Genomic DNA, 23,203 nt, shown 5'->3' with positions numbered 1-23,203 from the left:
TTCTGATTCTTGCTCTTGTGCACCTCACCAGACAGCTTTCTTGCTTCCTTTCCTCGATGGGTCTATTCGTGTGAAACCAGTGATGTTACTCGGAGAAAACCAGGCTGAGCGACAGGATAGTCCCACTCGAGCTGTCTAAGGAAAAAATAATTAAGAAAGCAAGGCACAAACCACCACAAAATGAAGGGTGAATCAATCCTACCTTCCCACAGCAACCAGCACTACCTTGAATTTCCAGCTGGAGACAGGCCTGAACAAACTTTCCAGCTTTCACACTCGGAGACACCTTGAGCCTGATCACATCTTGCTGGCTTAAGCCCAGCTCCGAGGAGCTAAATCTCACACTGAGGGTGAGATCAGTGCAACTCGGTGAGATCTAATTTGAGATCGGTGCAATTGCAGGGTTATAAAATTAGAATAAGGTGAAGGATGGTCTGTCTCCTCCACTTTCTGGAAACAGAAGCAAGTGATTTCTGAGCAGAGAACGGGTTACTTGGAACCCCAGCGGAATGCTACTGAAAAACAAAACTGCTTGACTGTATTTCCCCAAAACTAGGCACAGTTGGGTAGAAAGAAATGAGGCAAATCATTGTTTCAAAACTTAGAATTATGACTTGAAAAAGATGCTATCAAAGAAAAGAAAACAACAAACCTTTAGGATGCAAAGGCTTGTTTTTGTTTCCTTTTAACCAGACGTTTGAAAACACTGAAACATGACCAATTCCTCAAAAATGTTTTCCTGACCACAGCTTCTTGCACGCAGACAAACACAAGGATTATGCCAGTTCCTGGAAGAAGAGACGTCATTGGCTTTTTTTAATACTTGAGCACGAGTCTGTTTGTGTTGTTATTTTTCTCTCTTCTTATCTCCGTAGTTTTGGGGGACTTCTTTTTCTTTCTAGTTCTGAGCTTTTTTGAATACAGTGGGTTAGTTTTTTCCTCTGGTTACATTTTTTTTGTCTCCTTTTTTGTGTGCAAGTTAAATTGCCCTTCCTTAATGCTCTCTCCTGCTATTTTGGCCTGAATAGCTAACGCTAGGTCAACTTTGTGCTACTGTATTAAACACTTTGCTTGTTTGTAAGTAGCTGATTAATTATTTGCTATATCCCTTGAGGTCTGTGCTTTAGCCTTTCTAGCAATGGTTCCTGTTTCACCACTGAGTATCTGAGAAGACGTTTCCACAGATGAGAAGAAACGTGGCAATGGGGCTTGCTTTCCCAGGTGGATTTCTCTGGCACTGATTTGTGTTACATCTGGGCTTACAGGGCTTTGAAGGCAAAGGGATGCATCACCATCCTGAAAATGGATGGGCTTAAGCAAGTGCTCTCCCAAACTGGAGCTTTATTCACTGTACTCCAGTGCATGTCTGCACTGAGAGGCTTTGGAAAGCTACGGTGCCTCAGCGAAAGCTGCAGAGTCAATGCCACATGGGATGGTTCATTAAGCTGCTTGACGTATCATCTCGTTAGCATTGCGTTGTTGTAGCTGAATCCGAGTGCACGTATGGACAAGCCATGAGTGTGACACCGAACAGCTTTGAACACAGTGCTCTGCTTGTCAGTCTCTTTCTGCAGAATATAGATAGCAACTGGGATATACGAGAGAGACAGAAAGGTTTGAAGATGTGAGCGAAAAATGGATTTGTGCAACAGATGATCCTGAACCATAACACTGCCTGGGAGTCTCAGGGGAAAGATCTGACCGAAGGTCAGAGGGGCAACACTTAACCTGGGCTTAAAATTGATAAAAAGGGTGGCGTAAAGCCCTAAAACTCCATGCCTCCTGCCAATTTGTAGAGTTAACTACTGGCTGAAATGGTAGGCTGGTTTGAATGAGTTGTGCTATCAGTAAAAAAATGAAAATTTTCTATGTTAGCGACAGTATTTTATTTGTTCATTGAAAGACCCTACTGTATAGGGCAGTCTTGTAGAAGACTGAGTAGGCAGAGTACTACCAATATCCTGCATGGGCTGCCTGAAAACTTGCTGTTTCCTTCCTCTTTGATAAATCCACCACTAAAAAAAAAATATAATAATAATAAAAAGATCGATCCCAAGCACCTCTCTGTTGAGTCTCTCCTCTGACACCCCTTCCTGACCAGCCCTACCAGAAAAGCCTTGGGGTTCCCTCCCTGGGGACACCATTTCCAAGGATGCTTGGCCCAGGGAGGGCTGGGGGAGCACAGACACCTCCTGGCCCACCAGCCTGCGGCCCCAAGGTGGAACTCATTCCTGACACCATAAGTGCCAGGACGCTCCTACGGGCGCGGCAGTGCCCTCCTAGTGACTAACCGAGATTTCCCCCATTTTCCCCGAGCGGCTTTCTACCTGCTCAACACGACGAAACAGCGCCAAGGGAGGGCTCAAGCAGCCCCTGGGACAGAAGCTACGTGCCTTAAAGCCCAGCAGACAACCCCCAGCTGCTTCCCCGTGGTCCTGCCCCACCAAACTCCCCCCTTTAAACCCGGGGCAGCCCGACAGCGGGGCTCAGCCGGCCTTTCAGCCCCAAACACCGGCGTGCCCGCGGGCTGCTCTTGTGCAAACCCAGCCGGCAGCCTCCGGGGGCGTCCCCCCGTTCGGGGGCCGGTCCCGCCGCGGGCAGGGGCGAGGCGGGGCCGTGGGGCGGCGGCGGGGCCCGTTCCGGCCGGCGGTGCGGGGCGGTGCGGGGCCGTGCGGGGCTGCAGGGGGATGCGGAGCGGCTCGGCCCCGGGCAGATGATGGCGATACGCGAGCTGAAAGTGTGTCTGCTTGGAGTGAGTAGCGGCAGCGCCGATGGATGGCCGGGGAGGGAGAGAGGGAGGGAGGGAGGGGGGGGGGGTTGGATTTTTCCTCTTCTTCTTCTTGTTTCTTCTGATTTTTTAATTATTCTCCTCGTTTTGTTAGTATTAAGGTTGTTGGCCCGCTTTTCTCCACCGCTGCCGCAGGTGGGGGTTGAGGAGGGGGGGGGAAAAAAAAAAAGGGGGAGGTTTCCAGCTCCCCTCTCCCTACCCCCGCTCCTTCTCCCCCCGTCGGCCCGGGCCGGGGCTTGGGGGGGCTCGGCCGCCCTGAATTCCTCCACGCCGAGACTTGGCAGCCTCCGGGGGGGGCGGCTCTGCTCTTTGTGTGCTTGTTTATTCCCCTTTTTAATCACTTTTCAACTTCTTTTCGGCTTTTTTAAGGGGGGCGGGGGGAGGTGCGTGGGGCCATATTTTTAGGGGGGTTCCCCCGGAGGGGTTTTCCAGCGCCTTGAGCCCTCCCCGACCGTGTTCCCCCCGGCAGCAAGGGGGGGACACGGCCGGGAGCCGAGCCTCGGCCCCCTCGTACCGGCGGGTGCTGTGCTAGCTGTGCCTTGACCCCTCACAGGACTGCCATCCTGCAACTTCTTTCCCCTCTTTCACTTTATTTTTAAACTTTTTTTTTTTCCCTTTTTCCTTTTTTTCCTTTTCTTCTTTTTTTTTTTCCTTCTTTCTTTTCTTTTTCTTTTTTTTTTCTTTTCTTTCCTTTTTTTTTTTTTTTTTTTTTTTTTTTTTTTTGGTGAAATCGCGTGTGCGTTTAACATCTGGAGCAACAATGTGCTTAGCTTTGCACTTTGGCTCCGCCTGCCCCCGCTCTGCCCTGCACAGAGGGAACTGCACATCCAAGTGGGGATATAAACACTGCGGGGAGAACATCCCCCCTCCCTGCTCTCTGACAGTCACCAGCCAAGCATGGCTACTTGTGTTTTTTTTATTGCCTTCTTAAATCAAACATATCGGATGCGAGTCATGCTGCGTTTAGGTCCTTATCACTACGAACGCCCAGAGAGCTGCATGAATGAAGGCATTTTAGGGTGAACTCTTTCACGCAGTACAAGCGAGCTGAAGGTTTGAACACGAAACTAAGGCAGCCGCCGCCGTGCTCCGTGGTGTGTGTTGACACTTCGCCCAGCAGGAGTGGGTACTTTGCCCTGGGTAAGCGCCAGGACGTGGTGCCAGGGCACCAGGGACTATTTGGCAATGGCCAGTCCTCCTTTTGCAGCGAAAATTCCTGCCTGCAGCTTTCGAGATGGCACAGAGACAAAATAAATGCGGTTTACGCAGACCTGAGGAGCCTGTGGTAGAACATGTGGATGCGTCTTTAGTCTTTTTCTCCCCCAGCAGAAAATCCTGTAATTTTCGAGAGGTGAAGTGTCTTGTGGAATGACATTCCTCTTGCCCACTGCTTGCTGCTGTTGTGTAACACTGAAATGTACTGGAGGTTTTGCAGGCCAATTGTTTACTTTTAAGACAGGAAAAGAAAGCTGTAAAGCAGCCCTGTGTTACCAGGAGTATGTAATTACTCTGCAGATTCATTAAAATGATAGGGTGGCAGTGGAAACCCCGGGGAAGATGTAAGTATTTGTAGTTATATTTGCTTAGTAGTCGGTGATTAGTGAGAAGATGTTCCTTCCTGAGTTTTAATAGTGTATAATCCTAGAAAACCACCCACTTCTGACCAGACATCTCATTTCCTGTGAAGGCTGACACTCTGTTTTTCCAAAAGTGAGGAAAACTTCAGAAATCCCCTCGTGAAGTTCAGACAGACTGCCAGTACAGGGAAACGGTACCTGTGTGTATGAACAACCGCAGCCATTCGTCTTCTGAAGGTTAGATGGCAACCCAAAAATAAGTTTGGAGATCTACTAAGAGGAATCTTAAGTCATCTTCTCAATTAGTCCTAGACCTGGTAGGTTAATCTAGCAGATCCTTTAGTAATCTGTCAAGTCTGACATGTCCATGTTCCACGTTCTTATCCTTGTTAGAAATTACGGATTAAGTTGGTGTAGATGGGAGCATGAGGAGAGAGGGGGACAGAGAAGGCAGAGCTATGCTCCATGCCACCAGCTGGCACTGCTGTGCATCAGGGCTAACATCTGGCCTGGAGCCACAAAAGTAGGGACAAGGAGTAAGTGACTAGCCCTTGGAAGAAAAGCCCCATGTCGCCCAGGTCATGCTGCAGCACAGGAGAGAACCTGGCTTGTCATTTTCAGCATAAATCTGTCAAAGCTTGAATTTGGGTACTTGGATTTCACTCTTTCTTCCTCAGAAGTAGCTTGGAGTTTTCTAAGCTCTGTGGGTGTGATGGGAGAGATTTGAAGCAGCCTGAAGTAGTGCACAAGAATGGGGTGGTTGTGAGGCTTGTAGATGTTAAAGGAAACACCAGGAATGACAGAGAGGGGTTTTGGGGCATCTCAAGTGTGAGTCAGTTCGGAAGGCAGGCCTTGTTGGTCACAGATCTTTGTTATTCATGGATTTGGGACAGCAATGTTCTGTGAGGAGAGATGGTTTCAGCTTGCTCCTGGGCTGGTAGGAACAGGATGCCTGCCTAATCAAATGATTAGGCATCACAGCCTCAGGTGTAACAGTGAGGAAGCTGCAATTTTAATAGCTACCTTGAGCACGCTGCCGTGCAGGTGGCCTCAAGCCTGCTCCTAAACTACTTCGCGTAGTAAATTACCGCTGCTGGGCAGTGATGTATCCGCATGTGGAACGCCTTCATCTTGGTAAATGCAACCACTTGAGCATCTGCTCCAAGCCCCGTCTTGTCAACCCAAATTCCGCCTGGCCTCTCACTCCAACCTGTTGTTTGTTCACATCGGTTGTCTGTGTTTTGGAGGCTGCCTGCTCCTGGTACTGAGCAAGGTTTAGTGAGGGGGTGAAGGAGAAAGGGGTGAAGAGGGGCTGCTGGGCTCCTTCAGGGGTGAAGTGTAGCTGGGTGCACAGATGGGAAGAGCATCTGGGTTTCCTCATCTGGCTGCAGCCACGCAGTGCCATGTGCCCTGGCTCCCAGCGTTGTCTTAATGCAGGCTGGAGGAGCGATTTTACATCTGTCTGCCAAGTCCTGACATAACTCTGTGTGGCAACCGCAGGAGAGGTTGCCAGGTCTAGGACTGAGGCAAAGTTTCTTGTCTTTCTCGCTTCCTGAGGAAACTTTGAAGGCTCTTCAGAGAGGCTGTGGGAGGTGGCTTGCCAGCTGCCATCTGAAGTGACCTCCGTGGCTGCTTTCCTATTGTTTTTGTTTACTACATTTTTATGTTGTGACTGTTCATCACAGGACCAAAGGAGTTAGGCCTGGAAGAGCTCCCTTGGTCCTAAAGCTCCTCTTAAAACTTTCCTGACACATACTTGCTCTAAAAGGCTTGTGACAAAGGTTTCTGTTCTCTCCAGGGTTATATTCCAAAGCTTATCTACTCGTATCGTAAAAAGCTTTTCCAAACATAGCGCCTAAAATCTTCCTTGCCTGCGACTTCATTTTGCATCCTCCTGTTTATGTTTCCACTTCCTTGCTGACTGGAAGATGCTCGCACGTAGTCTCAAAATGCTGTCTGAAGTTGGGGAGCCTAAACTTGTGAAAGGAGTGGCATCTCCTTTGTGGAGGAGAAAGTTTCCTCAGGAGTTTCTCCAAAACCTGATCCTGATCCAGGTCTGGAGAACAGTTTGTTACCTTTGTCAGTGTTCACCTTGTACGGTGTCTGCACTAGAGTGCGGAATTGAAGACAGAGTTGTTAGATGTTTAAAGTAATTGGGAAAGGGGTAGTAGTTTCCTTGAGGAGCAAATCTCTGTGGTTTTCCTATCCTAATGTCACGATAATGTAAAGGTCTGGATCATGCTGGATGCAGAACAAATCCCCATAGCAGCATGTATGCACACGTACATCAGACCTTTCAGTAAGAAGTTGAAGTACCCATTTTTTTTTTTTTAAGTAGCCACTATATGGAACATGAATGACTGAGAATCTTTTAGTTTGTGTTGCAATTTATAAAAGACAACAATTTTATTTCTCATTTGACTCTAAACCATTAGCTGCAATGTTGTAGGCTCAAACGGAACAAGAGGGACCAAAGTAGTGCAGAAGACAAAGGTGGCTGCAAGCCTTGGAAGTCCTAGCCCTATATCAAATCACGTGCTCAGACGGACAACAATTTTAAGCCCATGAGGAACTGAAAGGCGGTCAGCCAGACACACCATTAGTGGGGCTGCCTGTGCCCCGTTTCCTTGGCAAAGCTGGTGAGGCATGCTCCAGAGCTTGCACTTGGGCATGCACGTGCTGCTTCCACGATCCATTGCCCTACTCTACCATTCAAAAGAACAGCCTGCCAAGGCAGTTTATACATGTAAGTCGGGGACCTTGGATGTTCTGTTCTGGGGCAAAAAAATGCGTAAAAGATCCAATTACAATAACAAGTGAAAAATGCCTTTTCTTTTGTATCAATAAACAATTATGTCCAGAAGCCTAAAATATTTTTTCCTATTAAATTATAAAATTGGTTTAAGTGGTGCAATCAGATTTTTTGCAATGTAGACACTAAACATGTAGGTAAACAATTTATCGTGTAGAGCCACAGAGGAATGGAATTCATGATTTAATATTGACATTGGCCTTATTGCTTTCCTGACCTATTTCCAAACATTTATTTCCTTGCATTTTCCAAAAAGTTTTGAGTGGAATTAGCTAGAAGAGTGAGCAAATTGTTATGACCCAAACATCTTTCTAGGAAAAGATAAGTGCAGAGGCCAAATTCTGTTTTTGTGTCTAGCAGCACAACCACGCTGATGGCTCCAGAGGAGCTCTGAAGCAGCAGAAGGCAGAACTGGAAGCGGGTTTTATTTCCAGTAATTGAAAAGCATCTGATTAAAAAACTTGTTGTCATTAATAAACGGGGCAGAAAAATAATTCCCTGTGGCTGTCTTTTGTTGGGGAGGATGACATGTAACTGAATCCCATCAACTGAGCATCAGCGCTCAGATCCTGTCTTCTGGTTTTGACTTTCTTGTTGAATGAGACCCTACCATCCTGATGTGGCTATGGTCCGCAAATCATGTGCAGGCCACAGTTTTTCTGCCTGTCAAATTGTATTTATTTATTTTGCTTAAAGTGTTACAAACTGCTTTATTTATTTATTTGTTTATTTTTCCAGGCTTCCCCAGCCCCTTGCTTCTGTCCCTCTTTTTGATTTCTTAGTGGTGGCTGAAAAGCTGTGACACTTCTTGTTTCACAGTAATTCTGAGAAAAGTAAATTTGTTCTTTTTCTGCCAAAATAAGGAAGTTGAGTTGGTAATAAACCCCATTTTTTGAACACGGATGAGTGCAGTTTTAGCACTCCTTAGTAAAGTAATGCTGAGGCAGACTATGAAGCAATCACAAGCTGCATGCAAGAGATGTGTGGGGAAGAGAAAAATGCTCTCAGTCTCTTTTTTAAAATGTGCATTTAAACTCTGTTTCCTGAGACTCAGGTTAATAGTAAGACTTGTTTCCACAGCAATGATTTATTTCCTTTGATGTTACTGTTGCAATTCAAATCCAGTTTAAGGAAGTGGCAAAATAGGCACTGGCTGGGTTGGGCTACAGGGCTTTTGCTTGTGATGGTGTTTATAAATTACAGTGCCGACAAATTCTGCTGGTGTTAGGTTGTGTCTGAAGAGAGCATGTAGACTCTGCAAGCATGCAGGTTGGATAAACGTACTCTTCTTAAAATTTCTGAAACTAACTCCTTCTTGACATAAGCATTTACAGAGGGGCTACAGCTCAGCTCTGCTTGCTTTCAAGCAGCTGCCTTTTCTTTTGACTCCCTTCTGCTCCCTCTTCCAAGTGCCATCTTTGTCTGGAAGACCCAAATGGGGACTGTCTGTTGATCACGTATTTCCAGGCCACGTCCCATCGTTGGAGAACAAACACAGGGCTGCTTGTTTCTTCTCTGGCTCTGCGTCACCTCCGTTGATGCAGGATGGTGGTTTGGAATCGTGGTTCGACCCCTTTCGTCATCCTTTGTTTGGATATGTGTTTTTTCCTACACTTGGGTTTTCCCAGAGCTGCTTCTGGGGCCAGCCGATGCCCCCATGTGTGGCCAGAGCTGGTTGTTGGGTCCTGTGGGCATCTCGGGGGCTTGCTGCAGGGGTGGTATGAGGACACGCATGGGGACAGCTTGTCCTGAGCAGGCCCTGCCTGCTGAGGGAGGAGGAAAAGGAAGGCAGCTTCCTATTTTCTTGGGGTTTCTTGCTCTGATGGACTTTCCCTTTGAAAGCCAGCGTAAGCTGGTGTTCAATCTAGTCTTCTCCATCCTTGAGTATTTCTAACTGCTGAGCCTGCTCAACTTTACAGGAGTTTGAAGCCAGTTTATTTTTCCTCCCTCCACTTCCTTTGGATAATTATAGAATACAAAAAAAAATAAAAAATATTACTTCCATCCAGTGTTAATCACACTGGTTGATTGACTTGTGCCCTGCTTTTTTGGCAGGGCAGAGCAAGTCCTCAGTGCTCTGCTCCCTGCCAGGACTCGTTGTGCCCCTAAATGAGTTTCGAACACTGCCACAAGAAGGAAAACCTAAGCAAGTAGGCAGCGGATGCGGCCGATGGGCCTCCTCAGAGCGCTGCCCTGTGTAAGCACATGTCAGTGCTTTAATTTACAGTCTCCAGGCTTGCAGAGCCAGTAATGAAAGCTGAACGGCAGTCAGCGGAACAAATGTTTTTTATTTTCGCGTGGCTATTTTTAAACATAAATGCTAGTGTGTGGTTTTTCTGTTTCTTGGAGGGTAGGGTAGAGCAGTCTTTGGTTTTGTGCTTTTTGTTTTGGGCAGATTGAGTCCTTCTTGGGGAGACACGTGGGAGCACACGTGCGCGAGATCCAGCTCCGGGACACTTTGTGTCCCGGAGTTACTGTTTCCTCTGTGTTCAGCAGGGTGACAGGATGTGGCTCACGTCATCAGCTGGCCAGGGTCACTCTCTGCCCTGCACAGTCACCAGGGACTATAAACACTGCCAGAGCGAGCTTTTGAAATGATAAATATCAGCCTCTTGCATGGACTCACCTGCAGTTAGGCATTGCCTGAGGCAGATTTTCCCTTATTTTAGAGCCTGTCTGTAGAGACGAGCAGAGTTAGGAGAGCTTCCTGAAGTCGGATTGATTTCAAAATGTTTATTTATTTATTTTTGGCCTGTTTAGTTCTGCAGCAAACAAAATTCCAGTGTGGATAGGGTCCAAAGCTGTGCTTCAGGGCAGTGGGACAGATCTGACATCAACTTGCATGGCCTCCTGTGCTCGCTGGTGGCTTTCCAAAGAGTGGTGTGAAAATCGTCCTGGACAGGACTCACTTGAACGCAGCGTGGAGTTATACTAGGCTCAGCTCATTTCTTGGGACTTTAATGCATTTTCAGCTTCCCTATTTAAAGGGAGGAAAGTACATTGTCACTCTGGTGAGCAGTTTAGGAGTTCGAAGCATATCACGACTGAGATGCTTGAGGTGGTTGTCCATGCGCAGTCACAATTGTAATCTCAAGCAGCTTCTGCCATCTGTGGAAGCAAATATTATGATTGTTTGCTTAAGATACTGCTTGTTAATTTAGGAAAACTGTCACTGGCAGACAAACACTGCTACCAGTACATAAAGGCACGCTTCTTCATGGTGACTAGACAAATCTGATGACTGGTTAAACTCTTGGAGGGATTTGGGAAGTGCAAAGAACTCATTCCCCTTATTGAACAGGAAGCATTTTTCCTCATTTTTCTTTTTCTTGAAGCGTACTAAATATAAGTAATTTAAGTGGGACTATTTTCAGAGTCATAAAATCAGCACTTGCAGTGTATCTCGTTAAAGCTGATATGAACAGGAAGCTTCCAGCCACACTTAGGCCACAGGACTTTCATGGTGCACAATCCATGCTGCCTTCAACCGTAGCAATTGCTGTGCTGATGATCTTACTCTTAGAAAAAAGGTTCTTTGGTTTTGTCTTCACTTGCTTGGATGTCAATGAAGAAACAAAGCAGTGTGTCCAACAGTTAATTTCTTCAGCTGTTGTGACTGCAGCAGCAGAGTATAATTTGTGCTAATAGGCTTTGAAAATATTCTTCTGAGTTGTCTATTCTTTCATATTTTTCTTAATTTTTTCCTGCAAGGTGTGCTTGACAGCACACCTGAGCATTACAGAGGCACCTGGAGCATGTTTTAAACAACAAAAATGTCTGTTGTAAAAAACCTGATAACACAAATACTGATTTAAGATCAGGTTGCTGAAGCCCTAATTTGATTTCGAAGCACTGGGGTGCTCCTTGGCGGTGTATGGGGTACATCCTTCAGCCTTTGAAAGGGCTGAATTGATTTCCAAGCTTAAGGCTCAGCACATACTTTAATACACAGCTGAATGCAGGGCTAAGTGGAGGACAAAGAAAAAAAAAATATGTAAATTAAGTATTTGAGATAACACAGCCTTTGAGTGATTCCGTCTTTTAACATTAACAGTCAATGAAGTAGCTCAGTTTTTCCTCTGCTTGGTTTTTAGGAACTGGTAGACTGTTCGGAGACTGTGCTTTATTTGATCAGGTAATTAAGTTGATCCAGAATTTTGTGACTAGGTTTGCCTTTAGGAAAAGCTTTAGGCTGGTGTGAAGGATGACAGCGAGAAGGAACCTTTGGGGCACATAGAATAAGTCCAACTTAAAAAATAAATAAATAAATAAAAGTTTGAATTATGGAGAGTGAGACCCTTAGCACCCAAAAGTTTTCCGGGAATAGCTTGAGTAAAGTGATGACTGTCGTGGTTCTGCTCGAGTGGGCAGCCGAGCTCCACCACAGCCGCTCTCTCACTCCCCCTCCTCAAAGAGGAATGGGGAGAAAATATGTGAAAAGGGCTCAAGGGTTGAGATAAGGACGAGAAAATCACGCAATAATTATTGTAACGGGCAAAACAGACTCGGCATAAGGAGATAGTAAGATTTATTGCCTATTACTAACAAGCGAGAGAAGTGAGAAAACAAAGGAAAAAGCAAACCAAAAGCACCTTCCCCCCATCCACCCTCTTCCACCTCCTCCCCCCGAGCGGCGCAGGGGAACGGGGGAATGGGGGTTATGGTCAGTCTACAGCACTTCTTCTCTGCCGCTCCTTCTCGGTCACTCTCGTCCCCTGTGCTGTGGGGTCCCACCCACGGGATGCAGTCCTTGATGAACTGATCCGGCGTGGGCTTCCCACAGGCAGCAGCTCTTTCAGAACTGCTCCAGATATGGGTCCGTACCACGGGGTCCATCCCTCAAGAGAAAACTGCTCCAACCTGGCTCCCCTACGGGCAGCAGCTCCTGCCAGATCACCTGCTCCTGCGTGGGCTCCTCTCCACGGGCTACAGGTCCGGCCCGGAATCTGCTCCGGCAGGGGTCTTCCACAGGCGGCAGCCTCCGTCGGTGCAGGGCCACCTGCTCCACCGTGGTCTCCTCCATGGGCTGCAGCGTGGAACCCTGCTCCACCGTGGTACTCCACGGGCTGCAGGGGGACATCCTGCTTCACCATGGTCCTCACCACAGGCCACAGGGGACTTCTGCTCCGGCGCCTGGAGCACCTCTCCCCCTCCCTCTACACTGACCTTGGTGCAAGGCTGTTCTCTCACTCCCGGCTGCTGTGTGGCGCAGCGTTTTTTCCCTGTCTTAAATATGCTCTCACAGAGGCGCAAAACAACATCGCTTATTGGCTCGGATCTGGAAAACAATGGGGCCCTTCCCAAACATGGGGCAGCTTCTAGATCTTTCTCACAGAAACCACCCCTATGGCTCCCTGCTACCAAAACCTTGCCACGTAAACCCACTACAATGACCAGTAGAAAAATGGATGTAACAATCAGCACAGAGGAGATTTGGAGGAAAAAAAAGTGATATATAGAGAGAATACTGGGGAAAGAGGGAAGAAAATGAGACTGAAGGGGAAAGGATTAAAAGAGTTGTAGGGGACCAGTAATGAGGAACATGGAGGGTAAAATCTGAGAAGGGGTGAGGGAAAGAGAACCTGAAAGCTGGGAAACAAAACCACGTAAAGCAGAGCAAAAGGGAAAAGTGAATAATACACCAAAAAATACGGTGTGGTGAAAAAAGCCTGCCACTTCTCCCTTCAGTTTAGCCTCCAGTTTCCTTTTTTTTTTTTTTTCTCTTAAAGCTGGAACTTTGCTAGCTTTGCTGTATTATGTTTCAAAACATTTTTTGAACTGAGCCTGCACAGTTGTTTATATGACGTTAAGTGAAGCTGTACCTCATGGCCAGTTGAGAATTCACTGTCGTGGATCCAGTAGCTGGAAGGGAAGGTCTGCTAGGCCTTTATGGGCCACTGGAGATGTTATCCAGAGCCACTGTGCCTGTCCTGCAGTCAGTGCCAACTTTGGGCTTGGTCCTGAGCACTTGGGCTGCACACTGAGCATCCAAATGGGCTGTGCTGAGAGGGTGTCCTCCGTGCCTGGTGTGGGGTTGAGTCTTCCCATGCTTTGCAAAGCCATTGTGAGTGGATTCCAATTTCTGAGCAAAGAAGTTAAATAAAATAAAATAAAATAGGCCAGGTGTATCAGCAATTACAACTGATCTGCAGAGGAAAGTTAGACACTTTAATCTCCCAGTTACTTTTGTGGTGGAGAGGGGAAGGTGATGACAGCAATGAAACCTGTTTCTGCTCGTTTAAAGGGCTTTTCCCTGAAAACCTAAATTCCATGGCACTAGTGGTACCAGCTCTGGGATATGCAGAGTTTCGTCCCTGCTGAAATTGGCAGGGGGTGAAAACATTCAAGCAGCTAGCTGCTTCAAGGATGTAGCCTTACGCTGATACTAGCCTGTTTGGTGCAGATAGCTTTACTTTCAGTAAGTTCACAGCACCATGCACAGTAAATCAACGGATAAAAAACTCGGCCCCAGGTTTTATTATACTGTGCTTGCTATTACCGCTTCGGTTTACTTTCATGGGAAAACACCAGGTGGGTCCTCATATGACACTACAAAATAAGTGGTGATGCTTATAGTAGTAGGGAGAACTTTAGGTCTAGAGAACCCACGAGACGAGCATGAAATCACTGTTAATCTAATTAAACAGAATGGTTTGGTGAAAAAAATTCCAGCTTAGATTTACATAGACTTCCATTTGGGAAACAAAACCACCCAGTTTCAAGGGTTTTATGGTGCCATTTAATGTGTAGATAACAAATAATGGCAAATTCCAGTAAATCTCAACTGACTGCCTTCCCTCGATGGCCTGAGGGAAGGCACTCTGTAATTTGCCTGGAAAGCTGATGAATGCAGGTTTCCAAAGACTGGGTGGGGTATCAGGATCTGTTGGATAAAGAAGATGGCGTTAGCAGCTGGTTGACCTTTAGGCTATTCACCAAAGGAGACTACCTTCAATGGCCACACGAGATTACTGATTTTACAGGTGCTGGGTGTATCAGCTGGAAAGGAACTGATGATAAGCAGCAGGAGAGTATTTGTCAGGGTTTTGGTATTTGGCCAGTGTAAAGCTGCTGCTGGAAGTGGTCTTCACAGATGGCTTGGGCCCAATGTGTGAGGGGCAGGCATGGGGCAGAGGGAGTGTATGAGGGCAACAAGATGTTTGCCTTGGTAGCTCTCAGGTGCTGTATCGCTTGCTGGGGTTCTGCTAACTTCAAGCAAAGATCAGAGCTGTGATGCTGATTTCCATTTGTTAGGGGAAATTTATTGAAATAGCTGCACTCTGAAACTGCCTTCTTCCTCTCTGTTGCCCATTGGTGCAAGAGGGGATTTCTTTTCTCCAGAACCAAAGTTTTTGACCGGTGTTTCAGCTGGCACTCATAATTTAAGTGGCTTTTTCCTTCCTCTTTGGTATGAAATGCAATAATACTTTGTAGGTGAGTTAGTAGCAAACTGGGGGGAGGAATGTCTGAACATTGAACTGAGTTGCTGGCTGGGCTTGGATGGGCAAGTCTGAAGGTAATTTAGCCCTCTTACAAATTCTCCAGGTAACCACATGACAATTTTTATATTACTGAAATAGTAAACTGAATACCAAGAGCCATTTCCTCAAATATTGTACCTAAGCGATGTGCATACAGTCAATTGCATAAGAGTTGGTGCCTTCTTTTAATAGAAGAAAGTGAATTCATGCAGCTGAGCAGAAAACCAAATTACTTTCATCCAGACTGGGTTTTGTGGGCAATCTGTAATATGAAACTATAATGTTTGGATTGGATTATTGATTCCAGACTGACTAGAGGATTTTAAATAAATCCTGTGTGGGGACAGGCATATATATATATATATATATTTTCCCCTTGCTATTTATTAAGTGACACTAACAAGTCTGTATTTTGGAATTATGACCCCACTGATAGGATTTGACAACAGAAGAGACAGTGTTGGAATGTAAAAATGAACTTGTGTGAACCAGTTCGGGTCAAAGATTATCTTCTTGTCATATGATTATTTTGAAAGTTTCAACTGTTATAAATATATGTGGGGAAGGTTCACTTAGAAAAAGAATTTGATTTGGAAAGAATAACACGGAATTGTTTATCTCATCTTTAGCTGCCAAACTGTACTCAAAAACAACATTTGTCAGGATGCTGTTGCCTAATGTGTTTGCTGAACTATGAAAGCCTCAGGTTATTTATGTATTTAGTCTGAAAATTGAATTTAGTTCCTCTCATCACTGCGTTGCACGATGATGATGAATGGTATTTGACCAGATTGTTATGCTGGTGTGTGTGCATGTGGCCAATAGAGATAACAGCTTGCAATCACTACTTGTTATCATTGAAAATGTGAGGTACAGTGACTGGTAAGTTGCTTCCTTACACTTATTCCTTCATTTTTCAAGTTCAGGGCCAATGATCTGAATTCTTAAGCAGATATTATTCACATGGGTTTTTTACTGTCTTTTAAATAGGAATTTACCTGCATGAGGAGTAGTATGCCAAATGGATTTTTTTTTGGTGAATGCATTGTATATTTTGAGATAGAGTGGATAGGAAAAGGAAATCAATGTGTGAATGTAAAAGGTCTCCCAAGTTTGACCAGAAAATAAGCTCCATTTGAGTTGCCAAATAGTGCTCTCAGTAAAACTGTATAGGCGTTAAAGCAGGACTTGCAATTTTTCTTTGTTTTACTTTGGCTTTTTTTCCCCCTCCCTGATAAGATCTTGACATGCTTAGCTTGATCTGCTAAGCTTGCACTTGGCTCCCATTTATCTGGGGGAGGTTCAAGAACAGTGACCACCACCCACCACGATAGGAAATTTCCCATGATAAAATGGGACTCTTTTCTCCTCCTCACCTGAAAAATGAAGTAATCACAGTTAAATATATGTGGTGGTACTGAGCTGGGAAATCAGCAAGGCAGTAACTGGGAGAGGTCATTAGAGTGAACTAGGGTGGTGGCAGTGAAGAGATGGGAAGAGTATATCAAGGAGTACGAGATAATACTTTTTCTCATCTCTTTTGGTACATTTGGGAGGGTAAATTTACGAGCTCCTCTCTATTACACTTTGGTCAAGAGGATCCTGTGATTCAGAGATAAGCAGAGGCAAATAAAGAGGCATTATTCTTGTTTGAGCAGTAGTGGCCCGATAAGGTCCCACAGCTATAGATCTCCTAAAAATGAGCAAATAAAAATTCCTCAGGTTGGTACTTTGGTCAACATTGTTGATGCTTTGCTTTGTTTTGGTTTTGTTTCCTTTCTTGGTGCTTTAGTACAGTGATTTATCTCTGGGTTATGGAGAAGCCTTTCCATCTGCCTTTCCAGCCACTCATTGCCATGCAGCAGTCCTGCGGTGATAACAGCAATGAGGGATGCCAGTTTCCAAGGGAAGGTGCTCAAACACTTGTCTTTCCATCTCTGTCCGACCCACCTGTCTAATTCTTGCAACTTCACCATGTCATCTTCTTCCCTGCCTGCCCAGGCTCACGTTTCCCAACTCACTTGAGCAGTTTAGGAAGTGCTCCTTTCTCTCCCTCCTGTCCCAGTATGGCCAAGTTGTCTCACTTCCTTCTCCCTTAGTGCCAGGAGTCACCAGGTGGTGCTATTTCCCAAATAAATGCCCTCCTTTGTGTTGCAGTGCCCTCCAGCCTTTGGAGAAGGGTTGTGCAGCATTAGGTTTTGTGCTGCAGCTTCTTTCCTGGGCAGCAGCGTCAAATAGTGAAGGGTTTTGCTCTTAGCCATGGGTTCTGGCTTGAGCCAACCCCTCTGAGACACAGGTGTTCACTGGCTGGTTCAGTCACAGGGGCTTTTGTGATGTTGAGGACCCTAGAAGACTGGACTGCTTCTACACAGCTTGTGACCACACAGTTGGGCTCCAAAAGCTGCTGGTCTATAGTGTAAAGTAAGCACAAGTCTCACTAAAGATGACCTCAGACTTTGTGCTATTGGGTACCTATCTGGGCACCCTGCAACCAGGGGGAGATTTTTTTTGCAGGTTCCTTGGCATGTGCTGCTGCTCCATAGGAGGTCTGTGTGCAAGTGACCACTCTGAAGGGTTTCTCCTTTCATCTTCTCATCTTATTAGTTAGCTAGGTTGATACCACCTAATTTCCAGCTGCTTTTTTAATAGACATCAAGCTCTTGCTTGAAACTATAGAGGCTGTTCAAAACAAGGGATTTAGCTTCTTAAGCAATTTGCCAGTACCCCAAAAAGCCACAACTTAAGATGAAGGAATGCAAATAATCACCAAGTTCCCATCTTCCTTTTCACCAGGCTAGGCACTTCTTCCCCTACCACATGCTGGCAAGGGCAGAAGAAATTGATTGAGATTCCGCTCCTTGATTTCAATTTAATGTCTTCCATTTCTCTTGGCAGTTCTGTTACTGCTCTGAATTTGATAACTTGTGTGGTGGGGGGAAGGTAATGTATATGAGAAGGCTCACAGAATTAGCTGGAAATTAGTTGTGGGGAAGTATTTTCTAAATAATGTTAACGACTGAGCACTGTTATCTCTGCCATCCACACTCATGCTAGCATGGCAGTGTGGTTAGCTTGTACTTTGTGCAGTGCGATGAAGTGATTAAAAATATATATTTAAATTAGAGTATGAGGTTGTGTTTTTCTTTCTTTTTGACTAAAGTAGATGAGCTTTACAATTTACTAAGCTGGGTGTTCCTGTGCTTTAAATCTCTAGGCTTGCTGCAAAGTTTATTATTATCATTATTTAATATATTCTACAGTGTTACTGTTCTTGAGTCATGTGAAGAGAAAGGAGCTGAGGTAGCTGTGGTACTGACCCACAGGCCATGTTTCTTCATCAGTCACATTTCTGTTTTGCCTCGTGGTTTTATTTATTTAGTTTTACTGTATTGGAGTTATTTTAAAAAATAGCTTTGAAGGAAGCTTCTTTGTTCTCCCTTTCCCTCCGCAGCCCCATTTCTCATAACCGATGATTGCTTTATAGCTCCATGCCAACTTTAAGGGAGGAATGGGGAGGGGAAAAAAAAAAGAAAAAAGAAAAGGGGTTGGCAGTTCACAGAAGAGCAGCATGGTTTGTAAGCTCTGGGTGAGTTTGTGTACAGCAGTCACTGTGTGCCACTTTGTGATTTCTTGGATCATAGTTCAAGCAACTGGTACTCCTGCCATCCACTGCAGTGTAAAACAAGGGTTTGTTCCTTACTGCTGGTTTAATGCCATTTCAATCACTGGACTACGTGTGAAGGAAATATATCTCCTTTTCTGGCTGGATTGTCTTTCCATCATGGTCATGCCTTCCTTTGAGTCCCCACATTTGGAGAAACCTTTCCACATTTTGAGTCAATTCTTCAACTGAAGTTAGTGGAGTTCCTCATAGTTGAATAGCTAGCTGATGGTCTTGGTTTGAGATGAGAGAGAACATTTTTGATGAATCCTTTTGGAAGCCAAGTGTTTGGGAAGGAGAGAGGAGGGAAGGTATGGCCACTCCACTCATCCCAAAAGTCTTTTGGCTGCAGCAGCAGCTCTCCATGTCTCCCACCTTGCATGAAACACTTGAGATTGGAGGCCTTGTTATGAAAGTAGGGTAATGCCAAATAATCTTGCAAGCTCTCTAGGAGACAATTTATTTTCATATAATATTATATATCACAGAATGGTTTGGGTTGGAGGGCACCTTAGAGATCACTTGTCATGGGCAGGGACACCTCCCACCAGACCAGGTTGCCCCAAACCCCATCCAGCCTGGCCTTGAGCACCTCCAGGGATGGGGCAGCCACAGCTTCTCTGGGCAGCCTGTGCCAGTGCCTCACCACCCTCTGAGTGAAGAATTTCTTCCTTATATCTAGTCTAAATCCCCTCTCTTTTAGTTGAAAGCCATTATACCTTGTCCCATCACTACATGCCCTGACAGAGTCCCTCCCCAGCTTCCCATAGGCCCCCTTTAGGCCCTGGCAGGCTGCTGTAAGGTTTCCCCAGAGCCTTCTCTTCTCCAGGCTGAACAACCCCACCCCTCTTAGCATCTCTTCATGGGAGAGGTGCTCCAACCCTCAGGTCATCTTTGTGGCCCTCCTCTGGACCCGCTCCAACAATAAATTCACTTTCCTAGAAGCATTCAAATCTTTGTATATGAATGCTCCTAGGAAAGTGAATTTATTCTTACAATTAACTCCTATATAGACAGTAGCTGCTCTTCAGTCTGTCCCATCTCTGGCCAAGCACGTCACTTTGACAGGATGCCAAAATGTGCTTGGCTGTCTGTGTTTGCTTTTGTACTTTCTGGTTTAGTGAGGCCGGCCATGATATTGTTTGGGGTCTCTGGGCACATCTCTGGTAAAAGCAGATAGATGCGGAGATCTTAATATTGCAGTCCAGGGCTGGGGGAAGGTTGGAATTACTCTTTTTTTCTTTACAAAAAAGGAAAGGACGCAGTGAAATATTAGAGAAGGTGTATTTGAAACTCGGGCACTAGGGTTTTCTGTTTCTAGAAGATAACTGAGCTAGGACCTGGTGGAGAGCAATGGAGAGAAACTGTCACAGTGAATATATAGAAAGTTTTTAGCTTCCAGAGAAAATCTGCAAAATGGCAGAACAAGTAGGAGAGCATTTGGCTGGCTCCTGGTAAAGCAGATAGCAGAGGAGCTGTATATGCCCGAATTTAATTCCACAGTAGGATGTGTGCAGGGCGCATGTGGAAGGAAACCACATGCTGAATAATCACGTTGGTAAGGGAGCCAAAACCTGGCAGCAGATGTTTTTCTATGATGGCTGAGTGGGAACGGGAGAGGTGGATTGGACTGCAGGGACACCCAGCTCTGAGGCGAAGCGGAATTGGCAGTCGCTGTAAGCATTTTACTAATCAATGTGGGCAAAAGGAAAACAAATAGAGAGAAGGGATCAGATGGTACATTATAGACTCGGAGATCAGATAGCATTAAGGCCTGGCCAGCAGATACTTTTCTATTTTAAAATGCTTATTCGGGTATACAGGTGGTAGTGAGGGTGCATATAAATACCAAGCAAACTCACTTAGCCCTTTGCTATCTCTTCAGGCACTTCAGTGGTTCTTTGTCACTGTAGCATCTGAACACTTTGGAAGTATCACAGATCAAAATGCTCATAATGCAGTTACAAGGTAAAATCGAGTCATTACTATTTTCATTTAATAGCTGGTGAGTTGAGACCAGCAGAGCCAAAAGTTCTAGTGCCAAACACAGTCCTTGCAATGCTAGGAGGAAGGATTGTGCCATAATATAATAAGATGAACCTGGCTGGAGTCAAAAAAACATCTCTGAGAACAAGCAGTGCATTTTCTATCTGTAGAGGGAGTTGGAACTGATCTAATTCTAATGCACACCAGAGGAAAAAGCCTTACTCTGCAGCTATTTCATGCTCCACAACACCAGCATGGGCCTGAAATTACACTAGCAATTAAAAATGATGACTAGGAGTGGTTTTTGCTGTGGGAGAATTGACACAGACCATCTTAACTCCATGGGATTAATATACCCACTTACTTAAGAGACCGATATTAGTACGTATAACGAGTTTAGAGAAGAGTGTATGAGAAACAGAAATGCAAACAGGGACATTCTTGACATATGACCAAAAGAGCTGTGGTGTTTTGTACTGAAACAATGAGAAGCTGCAGAATAACCCTGCCCCTACAAACCCAGTTGCATTGAGATTGGTGTTTGTTCTGGGATGGATCACAAGGAGCTCCACTCCAGTACTCAGCAGTCGTGTTCCAGTTCATTTAGCAAACTTTCATTCTGGGAAATGCATGATAGCACATTGATGGTCCCAGAGACCAATTCTACTTCCAGTTCTTCCCTTCAAGAATTTGCTTTGCGACCAAGTATCCCCCGGACCTTTGCAGAGTGTCCAGTATGTCACTGGTGCCATAAAATTGTCTGGTGTTGCTTGGAGCTCCTGTTGCAGAGGCACCTTGCCAGGCTTGTGCAAGCCCTTCAGAGTACCTGAGGTAACAAATGAAGCCAATTAAAGGTGGTGAGCAGAGTGAGGGAAGAAGCACAAGCCTCTCACTTGGTAGAGGGCCTGTCTGGGAGGTGGCTTCAGGGCTGAAAAACCATGCTGCTGCTTTGGGCAGCAGGGTGCCCACAGCCCAGTGCTGAGCTCTGGAAGGTGGCTCCCAGCAAATCAACAGGAAAAGGGTCTTCTCTGAGGATCAGGTTGCTCATCGTGGAAATAACCTATTTCTTACCACACAGGGATGTACAGAAAATTAGAATTCACAAAAATTATTTGTGGCCAGAATGAGATGTGTATCATTTGGATCACAGAAGCAAGACATCAGGACACCTCAGCCTGCTTTCCTCTGGCTCAGCCCGCAGTCACAGGCAGTTTTACGTTCCCGAAGCAGCTGGGAGCCAGTGTGTCAGTCTGAGGGCTGCTCTTGCATTTTCATCGATGTGCTTATGCAGTGGTGGGGTTTGCTCACTTGATACGTCTTGCAGATGGAAAAACTGAATCCAGCAAGAAGCTATTTGCACTTCTTCCTAGACACCACCCCTCAGTGAGTGCCTGCGTTTTTGCTGGGGCAAGCCTGTCGCTTGGCAGGTTCAGTTCAGTCCCACGGGTGTCTCTGAACCCGGGTCTCCTGAAAGATATTATTTCTCCTTACTGCAGCGTCTTCAGACAAGTAAGCGATACCCATACACGGGGAAGGACAAAGGATATGTTTAAGGCAAGCAGAAGTTTACTGGGTAGGATTGTTCTTGGATTTGAATACTGCCCTTGGAAACTGTGATCAGGAATCTGTTGTGCATAACTCTTCCTTGTATGTTCATACAGTCAATAAAAACCCGAAGCCGGTTTCAGTTGCTCTTCAAGCTGCCTGCCACAGCCTTCCAGAGCAGCTGTAACTGGATTAGTAAGACATGGAAAATATTGCAATGCTGCTTGCATCTGATCTTCTGAGTAATGACTGAAATGTTAATGGCAGGCACGCAGCACTAAAGCAGGCTGCAAATAGCAAAGCTTTGTTTGTTTTGTTTGGTTTTGCTCAGTTCATGGATTATTATTTATTTATTTATTTATTTTACCTTGAATTGGAGTTTAAAATACAGCAATATTCCTGTCCTCAGCCATACCACATGCTTTGTGGGTTAAGGGCGAGCATCTCTGCAAGCAGCAAAGATGCAGGCTGGATATCTCAGTGCTGCAAGCCAGACATTGCATGAGGAGCGACGTTCCTCCAAGATACCAGGCTTGACCAGAGCTGAGCATACATTTCTGCAGAAGCCTGCCAATACTTGATAGCGCAGGCCCAGCAATTTGTTTGATGATAGCTAATAAAATGCCAGCCATCCAGCAGCACTGCGATGTGATTACGCTGCTGCGAATTTTCAAATTCCATCAAAGTCCTGCTGTGGATAATGGGAATGGGCCAGGGGGATTCAGCTGTAAATCAAAAACTAAATCATGGCCAATTCTGACAGTGGAAAGAGCGGCTATTTTAATGTGCAGAGCCTGAACTGCCAAGTCCAAACCAGCTGCAGTATGGAGAGCGACTAAATTGAAAGGTCTCTGCTTTTTTTTTTAAGACTCATTGATTTTTTTTTTTCTTTCCCTAAAATTTAAGCCATATCTCTCTACTCTTTCTACTTCAGATTTGCCTGGCCAGCTGCAGAGATTTTGAGTGCCTTCTTTTGTATTACAAATATTAAATATATTGATGATAAAGGACAGTTTTCTCTCTCTCTCTCTTTTTTTTTTTTTTTTTTTGGCAAATTCATACCAATTCAAGTGTTCTCATGTGTACATCTTAATTACTTCAACACTGGTAGTTCTGCAGTCAGCAAAGCAAGGACCTCTCCTTGCTACCTGTTGTGGTGCTGGCAGGAGTCAGGTCAGCGTGTAACAAAAAGGAGAATTTAATGGGAAATCTTGAGCATAAACTGGCTTCTCTGTTATTTTCAGTTAGTAAGGAAGCGGCCAAGAAACTTGTCCATTGGCATGAATATATGACTGGGAGCCAGGAATTGTTCTTTATTCCAATAATAAGGAACAGCTAGCTTCGTCTCTGAGC

The 23,203-nt window shown here is 45.4% G+C and overlaps 1 protein-coding gene across 1 annotated transcript in view; it reads left to right on the top strand.

Moving 5' to 3' along the window:
- The first annotated feature begins 2,674 nt into the window (after nucleotides 1-2,674).
- Nucleotides 2,675-23,203, top strand: part of RAB31 (RAB31, member RAS oncogene family) — a 64,105-nt gene continuing 43,576 nt past the window's right edge. Inside the window, exon 1 of the mRNA XM_084283236.1 lies at nucleotides 2,675-2,752. Within this exon, the coding sequence (XP_084139362.1) occupies nucleotides 2,714-2,752 (39 nt within the window). The 5' untranslated portion in view covers nucleotides 2,675-2,713. The remainder of the gene's footprint in view (nucleotides 2,753-23,203) is intronic.

The sequence above is a fragment of the Netta rufina genome, assembly GCF_964035555.1.
Source record: "Netta rufina genome assembly, chromosome: 2".
Taxonomy (NCBI): domain Eukaryota; kingdom Metazoa; phylum Chordata; class Aves; order Anseriformes; family Anatidae; genus Netta; species Netta rufina.
The sequence above is the reverse complement of the archived record's forward strand: the minus strand, read 5'-3'. Positions and strand labels throughout refer to the sequence as shown.